The 19,349-nt window shown below is 43.2% G+C and overlaps 1 protein-coding gene across 1 annotated transcript in view; it reads left to right on the forward strand.

The window, feature by feature from the left end:
* SAMSN1 (SAM domain, SH3 domain and nuclear localization signals 1) overlaps window positions 1–19,349 on the forward strand; it is a 215,160-nt gene that overhangs the window by 31,462 nt on the left and 164,349 nt on the right. The window contains exons 3-6 of the mRNA XM_075335073.1: window positions 11,566–11,612; window positions 15,278–15,318; window positions 16,049–16,135; window positions 18,770–18,849. Coding sequence (XP_075191188.1) covers window positions 11,566–11,612; window positions 15,278–15,318; window positions 16,049–16,135; window positions 18,770–18,849 — 255 coding nt within the window. The remainder of the gene's footprint in view (window positions 1–11,565; window positions 11,613–15,277; window positions 15,319–16,048; window positions 16,136–18,769; window positions 18,850–19,349) is intronic.

The following is a 19,349-nucleotide window of genomic DNA, read 5'->3' on the forward strand; positions in this document are numbered from 1 at the left end:
CAGCTGTATAAAAAACTATAATGAGGGATCTGATTTTTTTTCTTTCTCTCCAGAAACAGCGTTATTTTTGTTAAGAGGCCATGCCTGGTGTTACCAGTCACACTATGGAGGTCAATAGTGTTGAGATGCAAACAAACAACCGGAAAAGGGTTAATCACATTCAGCCTTATATTCCATAATGCATCCATCATTCCAATTTAAAATGTAAACTCCAAATTTTGAAAAACGAAAAGGTATATTCTTGCATTAAACAATGGCTTATCCTTAAGGGGGTTTTACACGCAGCGATATCGCTAGTGATGTCGCTCGTGAAAGCACCCGCCCCCGTCGTTTTTGCGTCACGGGCAAATCGCTGCCCGTGGCGCACAATATCGCTAGGACGCGTCACATATACTTACCTTCCTAGCAATGTCGCTGTGAGCGGCGAACAACCTCTTTTTTAAGGGGGAGGTTTGTGCGCCTTTACAGCGACGTCACACGGCAGGCGTCCAATAGAAGCGGAGGGGCGGAGAGCAGCCACATTAACGACATGCCCACCTCATTGCCCGTCAGGACGCAGGTACGTTGCTGTTCGTCGTTCCTGTCACACGGAGCGATGTGCGCTGCCTCAGGAATGACGAACAACCTGCGTCCTGAACCAGCAACGATATTTGGGAAATGAACAATGTGTCAACGATCAACGATTAGGTGAGTATTTTTGATAACTGGCAGTCGCTCGTACGTATCACACGCAAAGACGTCGCTAACGAGGCCGGATGTGCGTCACGAATTTCGTGACCCCAATTACATCTCAGCGATCTCGTTACGTGTAACAGGGCCTTTAAGATACATCATCACGATTTAGGAAAGCCTGCACTCACAGGGGGTTAGACCCGATGGCCCTTGAGGTCCCTTCCAACTCGTATCATTCTCTGATTCTATGATAAGATTTAATCAGTCAGTGCCTGCCTCCTGCATTACAGCTGATGAATAACCACTTAAATGCTGCTGTCAATCATCGGAAATTGTTCTCATTGCAATGGGGTATTCTTACTAATACCCCATTACCCCCAGCAACACAATTGCGTGGTCCCAGTAGGGTTTTCCTGGCAGTCAGGTGTCCTGAAGGACCTCATTATCACCATCTTTGCACTCCTAAGCCTGGGAATCATAGGAGATCTTTTTTTTTAATTTATATAGCAATACTGAGGTATTGCAGTATATACAGTATATCACAAAAGTGCGTACACCCCCTCATATTTTTTATAATTTTTTTATTATAACTCTTCATGGGACAACACTGAAAATCTGACACAGTGATAAAATGTACAGTAGTCAGTGTACGGCTTGTATAACAGTGTAAATTTTGTGCCCTCTAAATAACGCAACACACAGCCATTAATGTCAAAACCGCTGGCAACAAAAGTGAGTACACACCTAAGGAAAAATGGCCAAATTGTGCCCATAGTGTCACTAATTTGTGGGGCCACCATTATTTTTAGCACTGCCTTAACTCTCTTGTGCAGGGAGTTCATGAGAGTTTCGAAAGAGCCGCTGGATCCTCTTCCATCCTCCAGAATTACATCACGGAGCTGGTGGATGTTAGAGACCTTGCGCTCCTCTACCCTACGTTTCAGGAGACCACACAGATGCTCAAAAGGGTTTAGGTCTGGAGAGATGTTTGTCCAGTCCAGGGCATATCAAATAAGTGTGGGGTACAGGAAACATAGTTGTGTTGTTAAATGTTAGAAATATAACTATTTACTAGTATCAATATTGAAAATATATCTATGGAGGTAAGCAAAGAAAATACATATAATAACATAACATTGCTATATATACAATCAGCAAAAGGACATACCGTGAAATATAGTACAACACATAAAATCTGGACCCCAGTCTTTTGACATACGTTTTGCTTGATAGCTTTTTCAAGGAGTGGGCATCTACTCTGCTTTGTAGGTGCTGTCACTGGGTTGTAGGGATAAGGATGCTGCTCCTGGGTTGTAGGGCTAAGAGTGCTGTACCTAGGTTGTAGGGCTAAGAGTGCTTTCCCTGGGTTATAGGGCTAAGGGCGCTGTCCCTGGGTTGTAGGGCTAAGGGTGCTATTAATGAGTTGTAGGGCTAAGGGTACTGTCTCTGGGTTGTAGGGCTAAGAGCACTGTCCCTGGGTTGTATGGCTAAGAGCACTGTTACCAGGTTGTAGGGCTAAGAGTGCTGTCCCTGGGTTGTAGGGCTAAGGCCCTGCATTGTAGGGATAAGGCACTATCCCTGGGTTGTAGGACTAAGAGTGCTGTCCCTGAGTTGTAGGGCTAATGGTGCTAGCCCTACATTGTAGGGATAAGGCACTGTCCCTGGGTTGTAGGGCTAAGGGTGCTGTCCCTGGGTTGTAGGGATAAGAGTGCTGTCCCTGGGTTGTAGGGCTAAGAGATCTATCCCTGAGTTGTAGGGCCAAGGGCACTGTCTCTGGGTTGTAGGGCTAAGGGTGCTGTCCCTGAGTTGTATGGCTAAGGGTGCTAGAAAGAGAACCTTTCAGCAGCATTTTACTAAGTAAAGTACAGACTGGGCCCTATTGCTACGTTTATACTGATGAAAATGATACCCGAGTTGAAGAAACTCATTTTGGATATTATCTTTAATCTGTGTTTGAAGTTTTCTTATATTCATATCTTTGTGCATTGGGGCAGGTCTCTGGCATGGGACTGGTGGAAGGGTCTTCAGTTCTGTTCCGGACCCTCCACTGTCTCTTTGTATCTTTTCTTCATCATTATTTACATTTCGCGCTGGTGCTATCCTAGCCGTGGTCGGCGCTTGCACAAATTGATCTCTTGGCAGTCTTCAAGAATATGGTGTTCGGCTGCACATGCGTAGATTGCTCAGTGCCATCTGCGCCATTTTACTGAAGTCCACCAAGGGCTCCCCACAGCTAGAATGGCACAAGTGCAAAATTAAAATTTAAATCCTTCTGTGCCTTGATCTCGCAGGCGACATTAAATTATGTGGAGATCTGAATTTGGCCTGCAGGCCTAGAATTTGACACCCCTGCCTAGTACAAGTGATAAAAGAATATATATATATATATATATATATATATATATATATATATATATATACAGTCAGGGCCAGAAATATTTGGACAGTGACACAAGTTTTGTTATTTTAGCTGTTTACAAAAACATGTTCAGAAATACAATTATATATATAATATGGGCTGAAAGTGCACACTCCCAGCTGCAATATGAGAGTTTTCACATCCAAATCGGAGAAAGGGTTTACGAATCATAGCTCTGTAATGCATAGCCTCCTCTTTTTCAAGGGACCAAAAGTAATTGGACAAGGGACTCTAAGGGCTGCAATTAACTCTGAAGGCGTCTCCCTCGTTAACCTGTAATCAATGAAGTAGTTAAAAGGTCTAGGGTTGATTACAGGTGTGTGGTTTTGCATTTGGAAGCTGTTGCTGTGACCAGACAACATGCGGTCTAAGGAACTCTCAATTGAGGTGAAGCAGAACATCCTGAGGCTGAAAAAAAAGAAAAAATCCATCAGAGAGATAGCAGACATGCTTGGAGTAGCAAAATCAACAGTCGGGTACATTCTGAGAAAAAAGGAATTGACTGGTGAGCTTGGGAACTCAAAAAGGCCTGGGCGTCCACGGATGACAACAGTGGTGGATGATCGCCGCATACTTTCTTTGGTGAAGAAGAACCCATTCACAACATCAACTGAAGTCCAGAACACTCTCAGTGAAGTAGGTGTATCTGTCTCTAAGTCAACAGTAAAGAGAAGACTCCATGAAAGTAAATACAAAGGGTTCACATCTAGATGCAAACCATTCATCAATTCCAAAAATAGACAGGCCAGAGTTAAATTTGCTGAAAAACACCCCATGAAGCCAGCTCAGTTCTGGAAAAGTATTCTATGGACAGATGAGACAAAGATCAACCTGTACCAGAATGATGGGAAGAAAAAAGTTTGGAGAAGAAAGGGAACGGCACATGATCCAAGGCACACCACATCCTCTGTAAAACATGGTGGAGGCAACGTGATGGCATGGGCATGCATGGCTTTCAATGGCACTGGGTCACTTGTGTTTATTGATGACATAACAGCAGACAAGAGTAGCCGGATGAATTCTGAAGTGTACCGGGATATACTTTCAGCCCAGATTCAGCCAAATGCCGCAAAGTTGATCGGACATCGCTTCATAGTACAGATGGACAATGACCCCAAGCATACAGCCAAAGCTACCCAGGAGTTCATGAGTGCAAAAAAGTGGAACATTCTGCAATGGCCAAGTCAATCACCAGATCTTAACTCAATTGAGCATGCATTTCACTTGCTCAAATCGAGACTTAAGACGGAAAGACCCACAAACAAGTAAGACCTGAAGGCTGCGGCTGTAAAGGCCTGGCAAAGCATTAAGAAAGAGGAAACCCAGCGTTTGGTGATGTCCAAGGGTTCCAGACTTAAGGCAGTGATTGCCTCCAAAGGATTCGCAACAAAATATTGAAAATAAAAATATTTTGTTTGGGTTTGGTTTATTTGTCCAATTACTTTTGACCTCCTAAAATGTAGAGTGTTTGTAAAGAAATGTGTACAATTCCTACAATTTCTATCAGATATTTTTGTTCAAACCTTCAAATTAAACGTTACAATCTGCACTTGAATTCTGTTGTAGAGATTTCATTTCAAATCCAATGTGGTGGCATGCAGAGCCCAACTCGCGAAAATTGTGTCACTGTCCAAATATTTCTGGACCTAACTGTATATATATATATATATATATATATATATATAGGTTCAAGTCTCCTGAAGGACTGCAAAAAATATTTATAAAATTAAGTTAAAAAACTATATCAAAGTTTAAGTGACACCCTTTTTTACCAGTCTACAAATAAATAAATGATAAAAAAGAATATTTGGTATTGCCGCAACTGTAAAATTTCAATAAATACAAAATGAACTAACCCATATAGTACATGCCATAAAGAAAAATTTTCTGGGTGCCCCGATTCAAGAAAGGCATCGATATATTGGAGCAAGTCTAGAGAAGAGCAACTTAGATGGTAGAAGGTCTGCAGACCATGTCATATGAAGAACGACTAAAAGAACTAGGGATGTTTAGTTTGCAAAAGAGAAGGCTGAGAGGAGACCTAATAGACTACAAATATTTGAAAGGTAGTCACAGAGCAGAGGGAACTACCCTATTCTCATTATCAGAAGGAAGTACAAGAAGCAATGGGATGAAATTAAAAGTAAGGAGATTCAGATTAGACATTAGGAAAAGCTTTCTGACAGTGAGGGCAGTCAGAGAGTGGAACAGGTGACCAGGGGAGGTGGTGAGCTCTCCATCAATGGAAGTCTTCAAGCGGAAACTGGATAAACATATAGCTGATGATTTAGGAAAGTCTGCACTCGCAGAGGGTTGGACCCGATGGCCCTTGAGGTCCCTTCCAACTCTATGATTCTATGAAAAACAAATTGAAAAGCCAGAGTTAACATTTTTGGTAACTGACACTTCTCCAAAAATGCAATATGAAGTGATCACAATGTTGTATGTACCCCAAAACTGCACCAATGAATATTATGACTCAAACAGATTCAAGCTCTCACACAGCTCTATTGGAAAAAAGTAAAAAAAGTTATGGGCCACATACAATTACAAGACAGACAATTTTTTTTTCCTTTTTACAAGTCTTGGAATTTTTTTAAAATTAATAAAATATACAGTATATGGAAAAAAATGTCATTCAAAACTACGTCAAGAGCTCATACGGCAATGTTGATAGAAAAATAAAATAAAAAAATGTATATGGTTCTTGGAAGAAGAGAAGAAAAAAATGAAGCACTAAAACATAAATAGGCTCTGACGGAAAGGGATTGAAGCGGTTGTCTGGTCTTGTGGTGAAAGTCTTCTGTTATCTTACAGTGTGCGCCCCTTTAAGAATAAGTCCATATTGTCACCCTCCTGGAAAACACCTAAGGCTGAGTCCACATGGGGATTACTGCGAGTCTTCGCATGACACTTGGCTCATGTTCGCAGCACAGCGGGAACAGAGTGTCATTCAAGTTTCATGCGACTGTGGTCCAATCGTGCAATCAGACGACTGCTGCTGAGGGGAGGGCCGGCACTGCGGAGTGGAGGGACGGCATTGCGGAGGAGAGGGATGGCTTTATCTCCCTACTGTATCTCCTCCGTTGCCAGCTGATGCGAGAATCGCACTGCTCTCGACCATAGACTTGAATGGGTGCGAGTGGAACAAGATCGCATTGCACCCACAGCATGCTGTGACTGTTTTTTCGGTCCGATTAGGGCTGAGAAAATAATCGCCTATGGGAGCTGCCCCATAGAGTAATATTGGTCCGAGTGGAATGCGATTTTTATCACATTCCACTCGCTCCATATTACTCGCCGTGTCTGCTGACCCTAATTGGAAGAAATGACTTTGTACTTTTGTTTGTGCCCAGTAGATGGTGACACAAAGCCAAACCATTGACCATCTCACTATATCCGTATATGACCCATCCATTTTTTACTTTCTTAATTACTATTATTCTTAGTATACATTTAGGTGTAATTCTTTTGGAAACATACCGTACTTATTTACTGACGATAATAATGGGTATTGGTAAGTGTGATTATTGAATCACAAGAATTCTCACAGCGCCCTCTACCCAACATCTAAACAGAATACATTTACTTTTTCCCTATTAGTAAAAAATAATTTGTGATACAGTAAGGCTCAGATAGCAGAAGTGGCTTTGTACAGTGGCATGTAAAAGTTTGTGCACCCCTGGTCAAAATTAGTGTTATTGTGAACAGTTAAGCAAGTTGAAGATAAAATGATCTCTAAATGGCATAAAGTTAAAGATCACACATTTCCTTTGCATTTTAAGCAAAAAAAAATGTATTTTCATCTTTTACATTTTAAAAATTACAAAAAGGAAAATTGGCCGATGCAAAAGTTTGTGCACCCTTGGAGATTTGTGTGCTCAGATAACTGACCAAGATTTCAGACCTTATTTATCCTGTTAGGGTTATAGCTTGTTCACTATCATTATTAGGAAATGCCAGGTGATGCAAATTTCATAGCTTTATAAAAACCAAGCCTCCTTTAACCTTGTGCCAAAAAAACAGCAGCCATGGCTTCTTCTAATCAGCTGCCTAGCACTCTGAAAATGAAAATGGTGGAGGCCCACAAAGCAGGAGAAAGCTATAAGAAGATAGCAAAGTGTTTTCAAGTTGCCCTTTCCTCAGTTTGAAATGTAATTAAGAAATGTCAGTTACGAGGAAGAGTAGAGGTCAAGATAAGGTCTGGAAAACCAAGCAAAATTTCTGTGAGAGCTGCTCGTAGGATTGCTAGAGAGGCAAATCAGAACCCCTGATTGACTGCAAAAGACCTTCAGGAAGATTTAGCAGACTCTGGAGTTGTGGTGAATTGTTCTACTGTTCAGAGACATCTGCACAAATATGGCCTTCATGGAAGAGTCATCAGAAGAAAACCTCTCCTGCATTTGTACCATAAAATTCAGCATCAGAAGTATGCAAAAGAACATCTAAAGAAGATGATGTATTTTGGAAACAAGTCCTGTGAAGCAATGAGGTTAAAAATAACTTTTTGGCCACAATCATTGATGTGGAGAAAAAAGGACACAGAATTTCAAGAAAAGAGTATCTCATCAACCATTAACCATGGGGGTGGATCAATCATGTGGTGGGGTTCTGCTGCAGCCAATGGCATGGAGAACATTTTACGGGTAGAAAAAAGAATGGATTCAATGAAATTTCAACTAATTCTTGGTGCAAACATAACGCTATATGTAAACAAGCTGAAGTTGAAAAGAGGATGGCTTCCACAAATGGGTATTATCCTAAACACGTGAAAATCCATAATAGATGACCTCAAAAGGTGCAAGCTGAAGGTTTTACAATGGCCCCTGATCTGAACATCATTGAAAATCTGTGGCTAAACCTCAAAAGAGCAGTGCATGCAAGACGACTCAGGAATCTCACAGAACTGGAAGACTTTTCCAGGTAAAGGGCGCTCTACACACTACAATATATCTTACGATGTGTCGGCGGGGTCACGTCGTAGGTGACGCACATCCGGCATCGTAAGTATGATTGTAGCATGTAAAACCTCTGTGTAATTGCGATTGAACGAAAATCTGTTCATCGCACGCACGTCGTTCATTCCTCAAAAATTGAACGTGCGGTTGTGCAATGTTCCCGAGGCAGCACACATCGCAGTGTGTGACACCCCGGGAACATTGAACGAGAGCTTACCTCCGTCCGCGGCTCCCGCCGACAATGCGGAAGGAAGGGGGTGGGCGGGATGTTTACGTCATCTCCGCCCCTCCGCTTCTATTGGCCGGCTGCCGCGTGACGTCGCTGTGACGCCGAACGTCCCTCCCACTCCAGGAAGTGGATGTTCGGATACAGCGAGGTCGTATGGACGGGTAAGTACGTGTGACAGCTTTTAATCGATTGTGTGGCACGATCAAAAAATTGAACGTGCCGCACATATGATGGGGGCGGGTCACATCGCATACGATATCGTATGCGAAATTGAAAGGTGTAAAGCAGGCTTTAGAATGGATGAAAATCTCTCAAATAAGAATTCAAACACTCTTGGTTGGCTACAAAAAGCGTTTATAAGCTATGATCCTTGCCAAAGGGGGTGCTACTAGGTACTAACTGTGTAGGGTGCCCAAACTTTTGAATCGACCCACTTTCTATTTTTGTTAATTTAAAAATGCAAAACATGAATATATATATATATATATTCCCCTAAAATACAAAGGAAAGGTGTCATCATTAACTTCATGCCTTTCAGAGATCATTTCATCTTCAACTTGCTTAGCCGTTCACAATAACAGTAATTTTGACTAGGGGTGTCCAAACCTTTTCATGCCACTGTATATTACCCTATAGTATACAGCTAAATATGGCTATGCTGCAGAGGTGGTCGAGTCCCTACACTGATGCTATATGATGTCTATCTGTATTGCGAAAAATGTTTTCTACTAAACATATTATATATGGTGTTGATTGTTATACTTATGTGTTAAAATGTAAATGCTGGTAGTAGAGTGTAGGTTCTCGATGTAGCAGACCCAAGGCCGTTTGCCAGTGGGTGCCACCCAGTGTGCGGGCTGGAGCAGTAGTAGATTAGATTTCAGATACAGGGTTAAGTTGAGGTAGGGGAGAAGTGACAGATAGTATGTGGGTTTGCTAGTAGTGCAGGCCTCGTGTGGTGCTAGTTCTGGGTAGGGTTCGAAAAAGAAACAATGTGGCCACGGTGTCAGGGGCAGTCAGGGAACCCTGAGGTAACCCCTAGAGGTCCAGAGCCAACGGTTCACCCCAGCAGTCTTAGAGAGTCTTGAAACTAGAGAGTCAGCGGGGCCCAGAAGCAGGCAAAACCGTAAGGAGGAGGGGGGAACAAAGACACAGACCCGGCAGCTTGCGGACGAGTTTCAAGATGGTGGGGGAAAGGTCGAGAAAGAGTACCCCATAAACAGTAGAACCAGAACCGTTAGGAGAAAAGCCATGTCTGTCAGAATGGTGTGAAGAATAAACTGAACAAGTTTGGTTGCCAAGGGTGTTGTGTGGGTTACTATTTCGTCTACGATGTGGACTGTCAGCGGGGTGATGCACACCAGCCTGAAGAAACCAGTAAGTGTCATGCACCCCACCTAAAGTTACAGCTGTACATAGACTCTCCTTGGCGCAAGTACAGCTCAGCATCTGTGTCTTCCTTCAATTGCAACCCTTGAGATCTAGGCTTTAGCGGGCTTTACACGTTACGATATCGTTAATGAATTATCTTCGGGGTCACATTGTTTGTGACGCACATCCGGCGTCATTAACGAGATCGCAGAGTGTAACACTTAAGAGCAATCTTAAACGATCGCAAAAGAGGGCAAAATCGTTTGCCGTGGAGAGGTCGTCCTGAAACAAAAAATCGTTTTCAGGATGTTAGCGATGTTGTCCCTCGCTCCTGCAGCAGCACACATCGCTGTGTGTGACATCGCTGGAGCGGGGAACATCTCCTTACCTGCCTCCATCGGCAATGAGGAAGGAAGAAGGTGGGCGGGATGTTACGTCCCGCTCATCTCCGCCCCTCCGCTTCTATTGGCCGCCTGCCGGGTGACGTCGCTGTGACGCCGCACGACCCGCCCCCTTAGGAAGGAGGCGGTTCGCCGGCCAGAGCGACGTCGAAGGGCAGGTAAGTCCGTGTGACGGGGGTAAGCGAGCTTGTGCGACACGGGCAGCGATATGCCCGTGTTGCACAACCGACGGGGGCAGATACGATCACTTGCGATCTCACTAGCGAGATCGTAGCATGTAAAGCCCGCTTTTTGGGCATCCTTGATGTCTCTGTAGCACACAGGGATATGGGGTACTCGGTTCCGGGCAAAGTCTTTATGACACGGTGGTGGCCGTTACCCGGTTCTGTGCCCTGGGCCCTTTGTGTAATGGGGATATTTACAGGGGAGAATAAAATAATGTTCACTCGTGACGCCACTTGCGGTGTTGCGGCTAAGCATAGGGAGCCGCCGCTGCAAAATGTCTCTACTGGGGCTGATGATATTGGCAGCTAGAATAGTAGACACTCCGCAAGTAGGGTTTTACCCCAGAGGGTGAATGGTGCAGTGGACGTCAGAAGAAGGGCGTCCACACAGATGTTCAGTGTAACCGGTTTACTCACTGCTGGTAGATTTTTGTCTGGTTGCCCGAGACCGGCTGGTTTTGCCTCCAGGTCCCCTGCATCCCAGTGCCAGTCTGGTTCTCTGGTACCTTCTTCCCCTGCACCTGTCTCTGGTAAGTGGGTCCTCGTGGTATAGAACAACTGGGGGTCCCCGTTTTTTGGTTTGTCCACTTCTGTCCACCTTACGGTAGCATGAACCATGTGGGTTTGGAGTCTCTGGTCCTGTCCCTGGTTCTCCCTTTACTGCTGAGTCTTCGGATTCTTTAGGGTCAGCAAGGTCCTTGATGGTCCCCTTGCTGTGCAGCTGTTAACAGGTCGGCTTGAAGCTCTTTCCTGTCCTAGGGTCCTGGACCCCGTCGGTCCATAGTTTCGGGAGTACTCCACTGTACTCCACCAGCAACCACTTTTCCTGGGTACCAGGTCACCGTTAACCCGGGACAGGATGTCACTTTGCTTCCACCTTCACACTCCTACAGTCACTGCAGTTATCTCTACTGACTTGCTGTGTTCTCTCTGTCCACAGTCTGCCCCTCCCACCTGGTCAACTAGTGGACTGGATTGGCTCCACCGCTAGGCGGCCATCCATTGGCCCCACCCTAGCTGGGTATTATTGTATGGGGGAATGTCGGGGAAAACTGGGATTAACTGGATTTTTGGTGTTAATGGCACTGGGGTTCTGGGTCCCTAAGGGGGTAGGCCCTGCATCCTTGTGGGGATGCAGAACCTTGTAGCACTCTGATGGCCTCAGGGGTGCTATATTTCCATTAGGAATGTTTCCACCATACAGTAAACGACAATAGCAGCTCACAAGTGTTATTAATGGAGTCTTATAAGCAGAACACAATTCTTAAATTTTCACTTTTTTTTCTTAAAGGAAATGTCGGATGTGAATTCTACTGATGCAAACAAAATGCGTAAAAAGTAAGTAGAAAACAAATGAAAACTACACCCTGTCTATGCTATAAGTGTATCTGATGCTGAAACATATGTACAGTGTGTTGTTTGCTACAACTGGTGACATAATTCAATTTGCACTTGAAAAATGGTCTGCACAGAGGGGAAAGGACAATGTTAATTCACCCAAAGATCTACCCAGGGAAAATCGGTAGATGCAAGAATTGTCTTGCAAATGGCAGCAAAAAAATTAAGTCGAAATCAAGCAACAATGTTATTGAGTGTTCAGGCATTTTCGTAGGCTACCTCGAGAGTGAAAAGTATCAAAGGAATAGCTTATGGTTCAGAGTCGCAAAAAGCAGAAAATTTTGCTAACTTATGAAACCTGGCAGTAGACTATAGCCATTCTAATACCCAGGAATAGCAACTGATAGTTTAAACTTCATGCGTGCAGCTTTGTTGGATAAATATTACCAACCATTTTACGCTAGCCCATTTTGTTGTTTTTTTTTCTCACCTACCCCGTTTCCCCCAAAATAAGACCTACCCCGAAATTAAGCCCTAGTAGCATTTTTGGGGCTTATTTGAGTATGCTTGAAATATACACCCTACTCCAAAAATAAGCCCTGGTTGTGGTTCCATTGTGACCGAGCAACTTAAAAAAAAGTTAAACAATACACCAGTACTCTTTATCAAAGAAAGCAGACACCCCTAAAAGATAGCAAACCCCCTCCTCCAAAAAAAAAAAAAAATCACTCACCACGCCCCAGACAATTACAGATTTACAGTTGGGACGTTCTGATAGTGGATGGGCTCTCACACAGGGATCTGCCCCAATGTCAGGTCCCTCACTATTACAGCTGCATTACACTGCAGCTCTCACAAACAGATCGGGTACCAGTATCACTTTGCATAAGTGATACTGCTTGCAGTCACCAGAGGGAGCCAACCACTGTAGAACGCTGGTTTGTATGTGAGAGTCCTTTCACTTGCCAACTCTAATTGTTTGGAGTTTGGTAAGTGTGATTCTTTTAGGGGGTCTCTGCTTTCTTTTGGGGATACACAGTACACTAGTAGTAGCAGTACATAGAGAATAATAAATTTAAGCAGGTCATTTAACCTTTTGTAAATATGGTATGTAACCACCACTATAGGTCTGGTTCTCCACCAGTGTCTTGTATGCTTGCTAACTAGTTGTCAAGTCCTGTGGATCCTGTGCTTGTTACCTGTATCTGTGCCCATTAGCCACTCCTGTTTCCCAGCACCAGCCATACCCTCTGTACCAGCCTGCACCAGCTGTCCTGTCTACTTCAGACTTCCCGGCTGTACCTGTCCGCACCAGCGACTGTACCAGCCTGCATCTGAGTCCGCTACTGCATCCCCTGCCCTGGAGGTCAGCTACCATAGCCTCGGATACTGCCCTGGGAGTGGCACCTGGCGTCTATGGGCAGCCAAGCACATCATCACCATCAGAAGCTCTTGCGAATACACAATAGGCGCTTAGTTAAGCCTGTCTGATGTGAGGCTAAGCCCGGGTTCTCCCTGTGGTCCAGTGAGTACACAAGCTCAGCGAGCATAAAAATGAGCCTCTAATGCAGATGTGAACAGATTCTTATGTAGATGACCAGGTTTATTTCTGCACTAATTGCAAGCTCAAGCATAACTTTTTCCAACGGGAAGTATGGCTATATTCACATGTCCAGCAATTCCATTTTTGAATGTGTTTTGTAACAAATGACAAAAATAGAAATAATATGATCCATTATAGAACTCGGTCATTTTGAGGGAAGGAAATGTCCTAAAAAATTTCTTCTTTGACTGCATTCTGTTGCATTAGCTGAATCAACAATCATAGTCTACACCACTTTATCAATTGGCCAAAAAATGGACAGGAACTGCATTGAATTTTGAATGTATGGGAAACAGATCACAATGTTAGTTTTCTTGAAGAAGCATTTATTCAAAAGTGGAAACATTGCTTTCCATTTTATATCTGCTTTTGTTCCATTTGTACCAGATCCATTTTTTTTTTTTAAAGGGAATCTGACAGCTAATACATGCTGCCCGATCCACGAGCATCAAGTATCAAGCACTAGATGTATGATTTCACCCATGTATATTCTGAAGTGCTGCGTTTAATAGCCGCCGGGAACCAAACTGCAAGGAAGACTAGATTGATAGGCGGTTCCTCAGTGGTTGTCCCCGCCCGCTCCCCTGGAGTGATAGGTCTCTCCCCGAGTTCGTGTATGCAGAGAGACCAGTCAGTCCACAACCAGTCTTTAATTCAGTTCGATCTCCGGTGGATTATAATCTAGGTTTTGCTCTGAAATGCTGAAGCACTAGGAAGCCATCCCTGTGTCATCTGAGTGGTGTCCATTTTTTCCCCTGACCCATAATTAGGAGAAGCTTAAACAATTTTTTATATACAAGTAAAACTGATGCTACATAGATGGTAAAAAAAAGAAACGACACAAAGACCAAAAATTGATGAAAATTGGATCCATCACACTTGTGAAAAACAGTTTCTTTTTCTCGCATACAAATAACAAAAAAAGGATGTCTGAATGAGGTCTAAAGGCCGCTTTACACGCAGCGATCTCGCTAGCAATATCGCTAGCGAGCGTACCCGCCCCCGTCGGTTGTGTGTCACGGGCAAATCGCTGACCGTGGCGCACAACATCACTCGGACCCGTCACACATACTTACCTGCCTAGCGACGTCGTTGTGACCGGCAAACCGCCTCCTTTCTAACAGGGCGGTTCGTTCAGCGTCACAACGACATCACTAAGCAGCCACCCAATAGAAGCAGAGCGGCGGAGATGAGCGGGACGAACATCCCACCCACCTCTTTCCTTCCTCATTGTGGGCGGCCACAGGTACGGTGATGTTCCTCGTTCCTGCGGTGTCACACGTAGCGATGTGTGCTGCCGCAGGAACGACAAACAACCTGCGTCCTGCAACAGCAACGATATTTGGGAACTGGACAGCGTGTCAATGATCAACAATAAGGTGAGTATTTTTGATCGTTAGCGGTCGCTCGTAACGACGTCACTAACGAGAACAGATGTGCGTCACAAATTCTGTGACCCCAACGACATCGCGTTAGCGATGTCGTTGCGTGTAAAGCGGCCTAAAGTCAGAGCAGAGCATCAGAGTCAAAGCATCACAGATAATGAGCAATTGTCAATGGTATCACATTCTTATTATCTTCTATATATTAGTAGGAACATTGTATTTAATAGGTGGACATACCCAACGATAATGCTAATGCAAAATGACAATGCTACCACATTCTTATTATCTTCTATATATTACTAGGAACCTTGTATTTAATGGGTGGACATACCCAATGCTAATGCTAATGCAAAGTGTCAATACTACCGCATTCTTATTATCTTCTATATATTACTAGGAACCTTATATTTAATGGGTGGATATACCCAATGCTAATGCAAAGTGTCAATACTACCACATTCTCATTATCTTCTATATACTATATAATAGTACTTAATGGGTGGACATACCATATGTGCAGCTGCAAATGACCACAATAGATAAGGAGGCTCCACCCCTCCGAAAATCATCTTTCTACTGTATTGTCTTATCACAGTGTCATGTCCAGTACCGCACTGTATGTAATGTTTGACCATAAATCATAGCTATCATTATTAATTGATATTCTCTGTATTCAGGTCACTCATACAGAAATCCATATCAGAAAATGAAGCATTTGGTAAGTGTTAATATGTCATTGCATACTAGTGTAAGAGTTAATTGCTGTGCACAAGATGAACTTTTTAATAAATAAAATTACATTCAAGAATGACTAAACTAACTGTGCTAGTTTGATCTCCCTAAATATTAGAGTAAAGTTCACACCCACCCCAAAACACATTAGACTGTCTTTGGTCCAGGCCACCAATATTGTCGGGTTCAGCCGACGATTTAAAGTCTATGGTGGCCTCCAAACTCTCACGACAGATGTTGCTGGAGGACATAAGGATCCTGCATGACTGATTTTGGACTGCCAATCCTTTTGTTCTCGGCCAAGTAGTCTGGGAGTATCTCCCCAAACACAACAGAGGGAGTGTTGGGAAAGAAAGCTGCTGGCCAAACCATAAGAGATCTATTGTGTATGGGGCCCTTAATTCCTTTTACTGAGAAATACAACTTCCTATCATTACGACCTTATCAAGTGCTCATCAAGTCTTTGAATCAAGGCGTTTCATAGACAATATTACTAGATTCAATCAATATGTCCATGTAGCACCACTCAATGATTTAATATCTTCACAATCACAGGTATAGTCTCTAGAGGGAATAGAGGCACATCAAATTTTCCAAAAATCTTTACTATCAAGTTTCCTTATTCACCATTGCTAAAGCCATCAAAGACTCATTGTTGTAGAATATACATTTGATTCATGTAGTGATTGTAACTTGCGCCCCTTTGTTTGATGCAGATAGGAGACCTGGGGGAACAACACATTACCTTACCTCCAAGAGAACTGACCATGATTCCTACCTCAGAAGGCACTGTCCCATCGAAGGTAATATGTTCATAAGTGTGATGTCATATGAATTCATATGTACTTCCACAAGATTATTATTTACACGGAAAGAAGATTTATATACAAAATACATATATAATTAACATTGACAGACTTGTGCAGACGAGGAGGGGACCCTGCCTTCAAGGGTTCTACATCTACAGGATATGGAATTGGAGTTGGTAGGTCTGGGGGCTTGTACAGCTACGGTTGTAGTGAGGTGGCGGTGGGGTTATTGCAGGCTGTAAGCTTTATTAAAAAAAAAAGAGTTTTCAGGTTACATCTGAAGGATCCAAATGTGGGAGACAATTTGACGTTTTGAGGCATTCAGTGCCAGAGAATGGTAAGCGCTTACTAAAAATCTTAGAGGCAATTGGGTGAGGAACATACGATAGAAGAGAAGGAGGTTTTATGATGATCAGAGATTATGTGGGGGAAATTATTGGGAGATAAATTAAGAGATATATGGAGGAGGCACATTATAGACCGCTTTGTTGGTCATAGTTAGTAGTTTTGTCAAAATTACTGTTATTTTTAACAGTTAAGCAAGTTGAAGATGAAATAATCTCTAAAGGCATAAAGTTAAAGATGACACATTTCCTTTGCATTTTAACGAAATATATATATATTTTCATCTTTTACATTTTTTTAATTTACAAAAAAGGAAAATGGGCAGATGCAAAAGTTTGGGCACCCTACATGGTCAGTACCTAGTAACTCCCACTTTGGCAAGTATCACCGCTTGTATACGCTTTTTGTAACAGCCAAGAATCTTTCAATTCTTGTTTGATAGATTTTCATCCATTCTTACTTGAAAATGTCTTTCAGTTCAGGGAGATTCCTGGCTCATCTTGCATGCACTGCTCTTTTGAGGTCTAGCTGCAGATTTTCAATGAGATCAAGAAACTGTGAGGGTCATTGTAAAACCGCCAGCTTGCTCCTTTTGAAGTAATCTATTGTGGATTTTGACGTGTTTAGGATCATTATCCATTTGTAGAAGCCATCCTCTTTTCAACTTTTTTACAGATGGTGTTATTTTTTGCATTAAGAATTTGTTGAGATTTCATTCTATCCATTCTTTCCTCTACCTATGAAGTGTTCCTCGTGCCAATGGCTTCAGCACAAGCCCCGAAGCATGATTGATCTACCCCCATGCTTAATGGTTGGTGATATGTTCTTTTCCTGAAATTCTGTGCCCTTTTTGTCTCCACACATACCTTTAATCAATGTGGCCAAAGAGTTCTATTTTAACCTCATCGGTCCACAGGACAAGTTTCCAAACTGCATCAGGCTTAGATGTTCTTTTACATACTTCTGATTATTAATTTTATAGTGAAAATGCAGGAGAACTTTTCTTACGGTAACTTTTCCATGAAGGCCAAATTTGTGCAGGTGTCTCTGAACAGTAGAACAATGTACCACAACTAAAGAGTCTGCTAAATCTTCCTGAAGGTGTTTTACAGTCAAGCAGGGGCTTCGATTTGCTTCTCTAGCAATCCTACCAGCAGCTTTCACAGTAAAAAAAGCTAAAGTTGAAAAGAGGATGGCTTCTACAAATGAATAATGATCCTACATACACGTCAAAATCAACATGAAAAATAATAGCAGTAGCGAATATATCTTTAAGCTGGGGGTGTAAGTGTAGTGTGGTTTAACCTGCTCATCACTGGGGGTGCAGATCCTCTGCATCGTCCCGGGGTGGCCTGGCCCAGTTCCATTGCCCCGAGGCATACAGAAAGGAGGATTGGAGGGTGGCAGGGAGGATGTAGGTAGTAGTTGGAGGTTAGGAAAGTCTATTAGGATCGTGACGCCACCTGTGGTATGCGGCCAGGGATGGGGCCGCCGCTGCAGGGTCTCTCACCGGGGTAGATGTTAAGTGCAGCCGGGATGGTGTCGCTTCCCACAAGTGGAGTGGGATTACCCCGGGGAGGATGGTGGGGGTTTGGTGGTAGTCCCCGTTGGCGCCGCAGCACTGGGCGACGGCGACGGTAATGGAGAGGCAGAGGCAGGGGCTGCGGTTCCATGTCTTTTTTACTCACAAGTCTTTGAGTCGCTGCCTGAGGTACCATTTTCTGCCCCGATGGGCTTCAGCCGATCCCGGATCCGTCGGCGGTCACTGCCGATGCCAGTGAAGGTTTTTAGTGGTGTCCCTCGGTTGCTGTCCGGAACCTTGGCTGAGCCTCATGGGCCCAGTTGTCAGTGCTAGGTGTCATCCCAAGCTTTGCCCAGGAAGGTTCTGTCTAAGTGTGTTGGTTCCTCCTACTTCTACCCCATGTGGAAGTCCCATGCTTCGTGATGGCTGGCTTCCCTGTCTGCCCTAGTCCAACCCCCTGTGAGTAAGCACCTGCTGATGTTTGTGTGTGTTTTGTGAAAGCATCGGCAGGTTAACCCCCTCCTGACCCGGGATAGGTATTACCCCTGAAAAGTGGTGTAATACCCTGTGGCGCCTGAAGGGTGCCACATAAGTCTATCCGAGCAACAATTCAATAGCCAACATATAGAGAAAAAATAAAGAAGACAGCACTCCATGTGCACTATTGACTTATGAATTAAAATTAGAACAACAGTTACATTTTAATCTTTAATAAAAAAAACATTTAAGGAGATGAGATTTACTCTGTGTAAATATTGCAGATCTCAGTGAAGAAGAATTTATGATGGCAGACAGAAATACTTTACTTACCAGGAGGAAAGCTGAAGAAAATCTATGCCAGGTAAAAAAAAAAAACATCCTAATATACTGAGTAACATGGATTTTGGGTAAAAAAACAACAAACATTCTATACTTTGCAGATTGCTTTTTTCAGATTTGTATGGGAATTGTTATAAAATACAGTACAGTATGTCTTTAAGCATGCCACCATAGTCATTCATTAGAAAGCCTAAAAATGTATAGGTTTTGTTTTACAAGAGACATTTATGGCATATCCTGTGAAGACAACCCCTTGAAATGTTACTACACTGCATCTGTTCCTAAAGAGGTAGAGTACTATGTTTCCCCTCTTAACTAACTATTACAAATAGGAACACTTTTCTAAATACATTAGATCACCTATGTTGCCCTCTTCTTGCTCTGTATGTGATAGTCATATGATCTTGTCCATTATCTCCCTACCATGCGTTATTTACTCCATGCCTTCAGCTAATTACATAGCGATGTCGCTAGAAAGGATGTTTGTGCATGGGTCCCCCATTGGCGCAGCCTGTTAAGTGA

Source organism: Anomaloglossus baeobatrachus, chromosome 2, assembly GCF_048569485.1.
Source record: "Anomaloglossus baeobatrachus isolate aAnoBae1 chromosome 2, aAnoBae1.hap1, whole genome shotgun sequence".
Lineage (NCBI taxonomy): Eukaryota > Metazoa > Chordata > Amphibia > Anura > Aromobatidae > Anomaloglossus > Anomaloglossus baeobatrachus.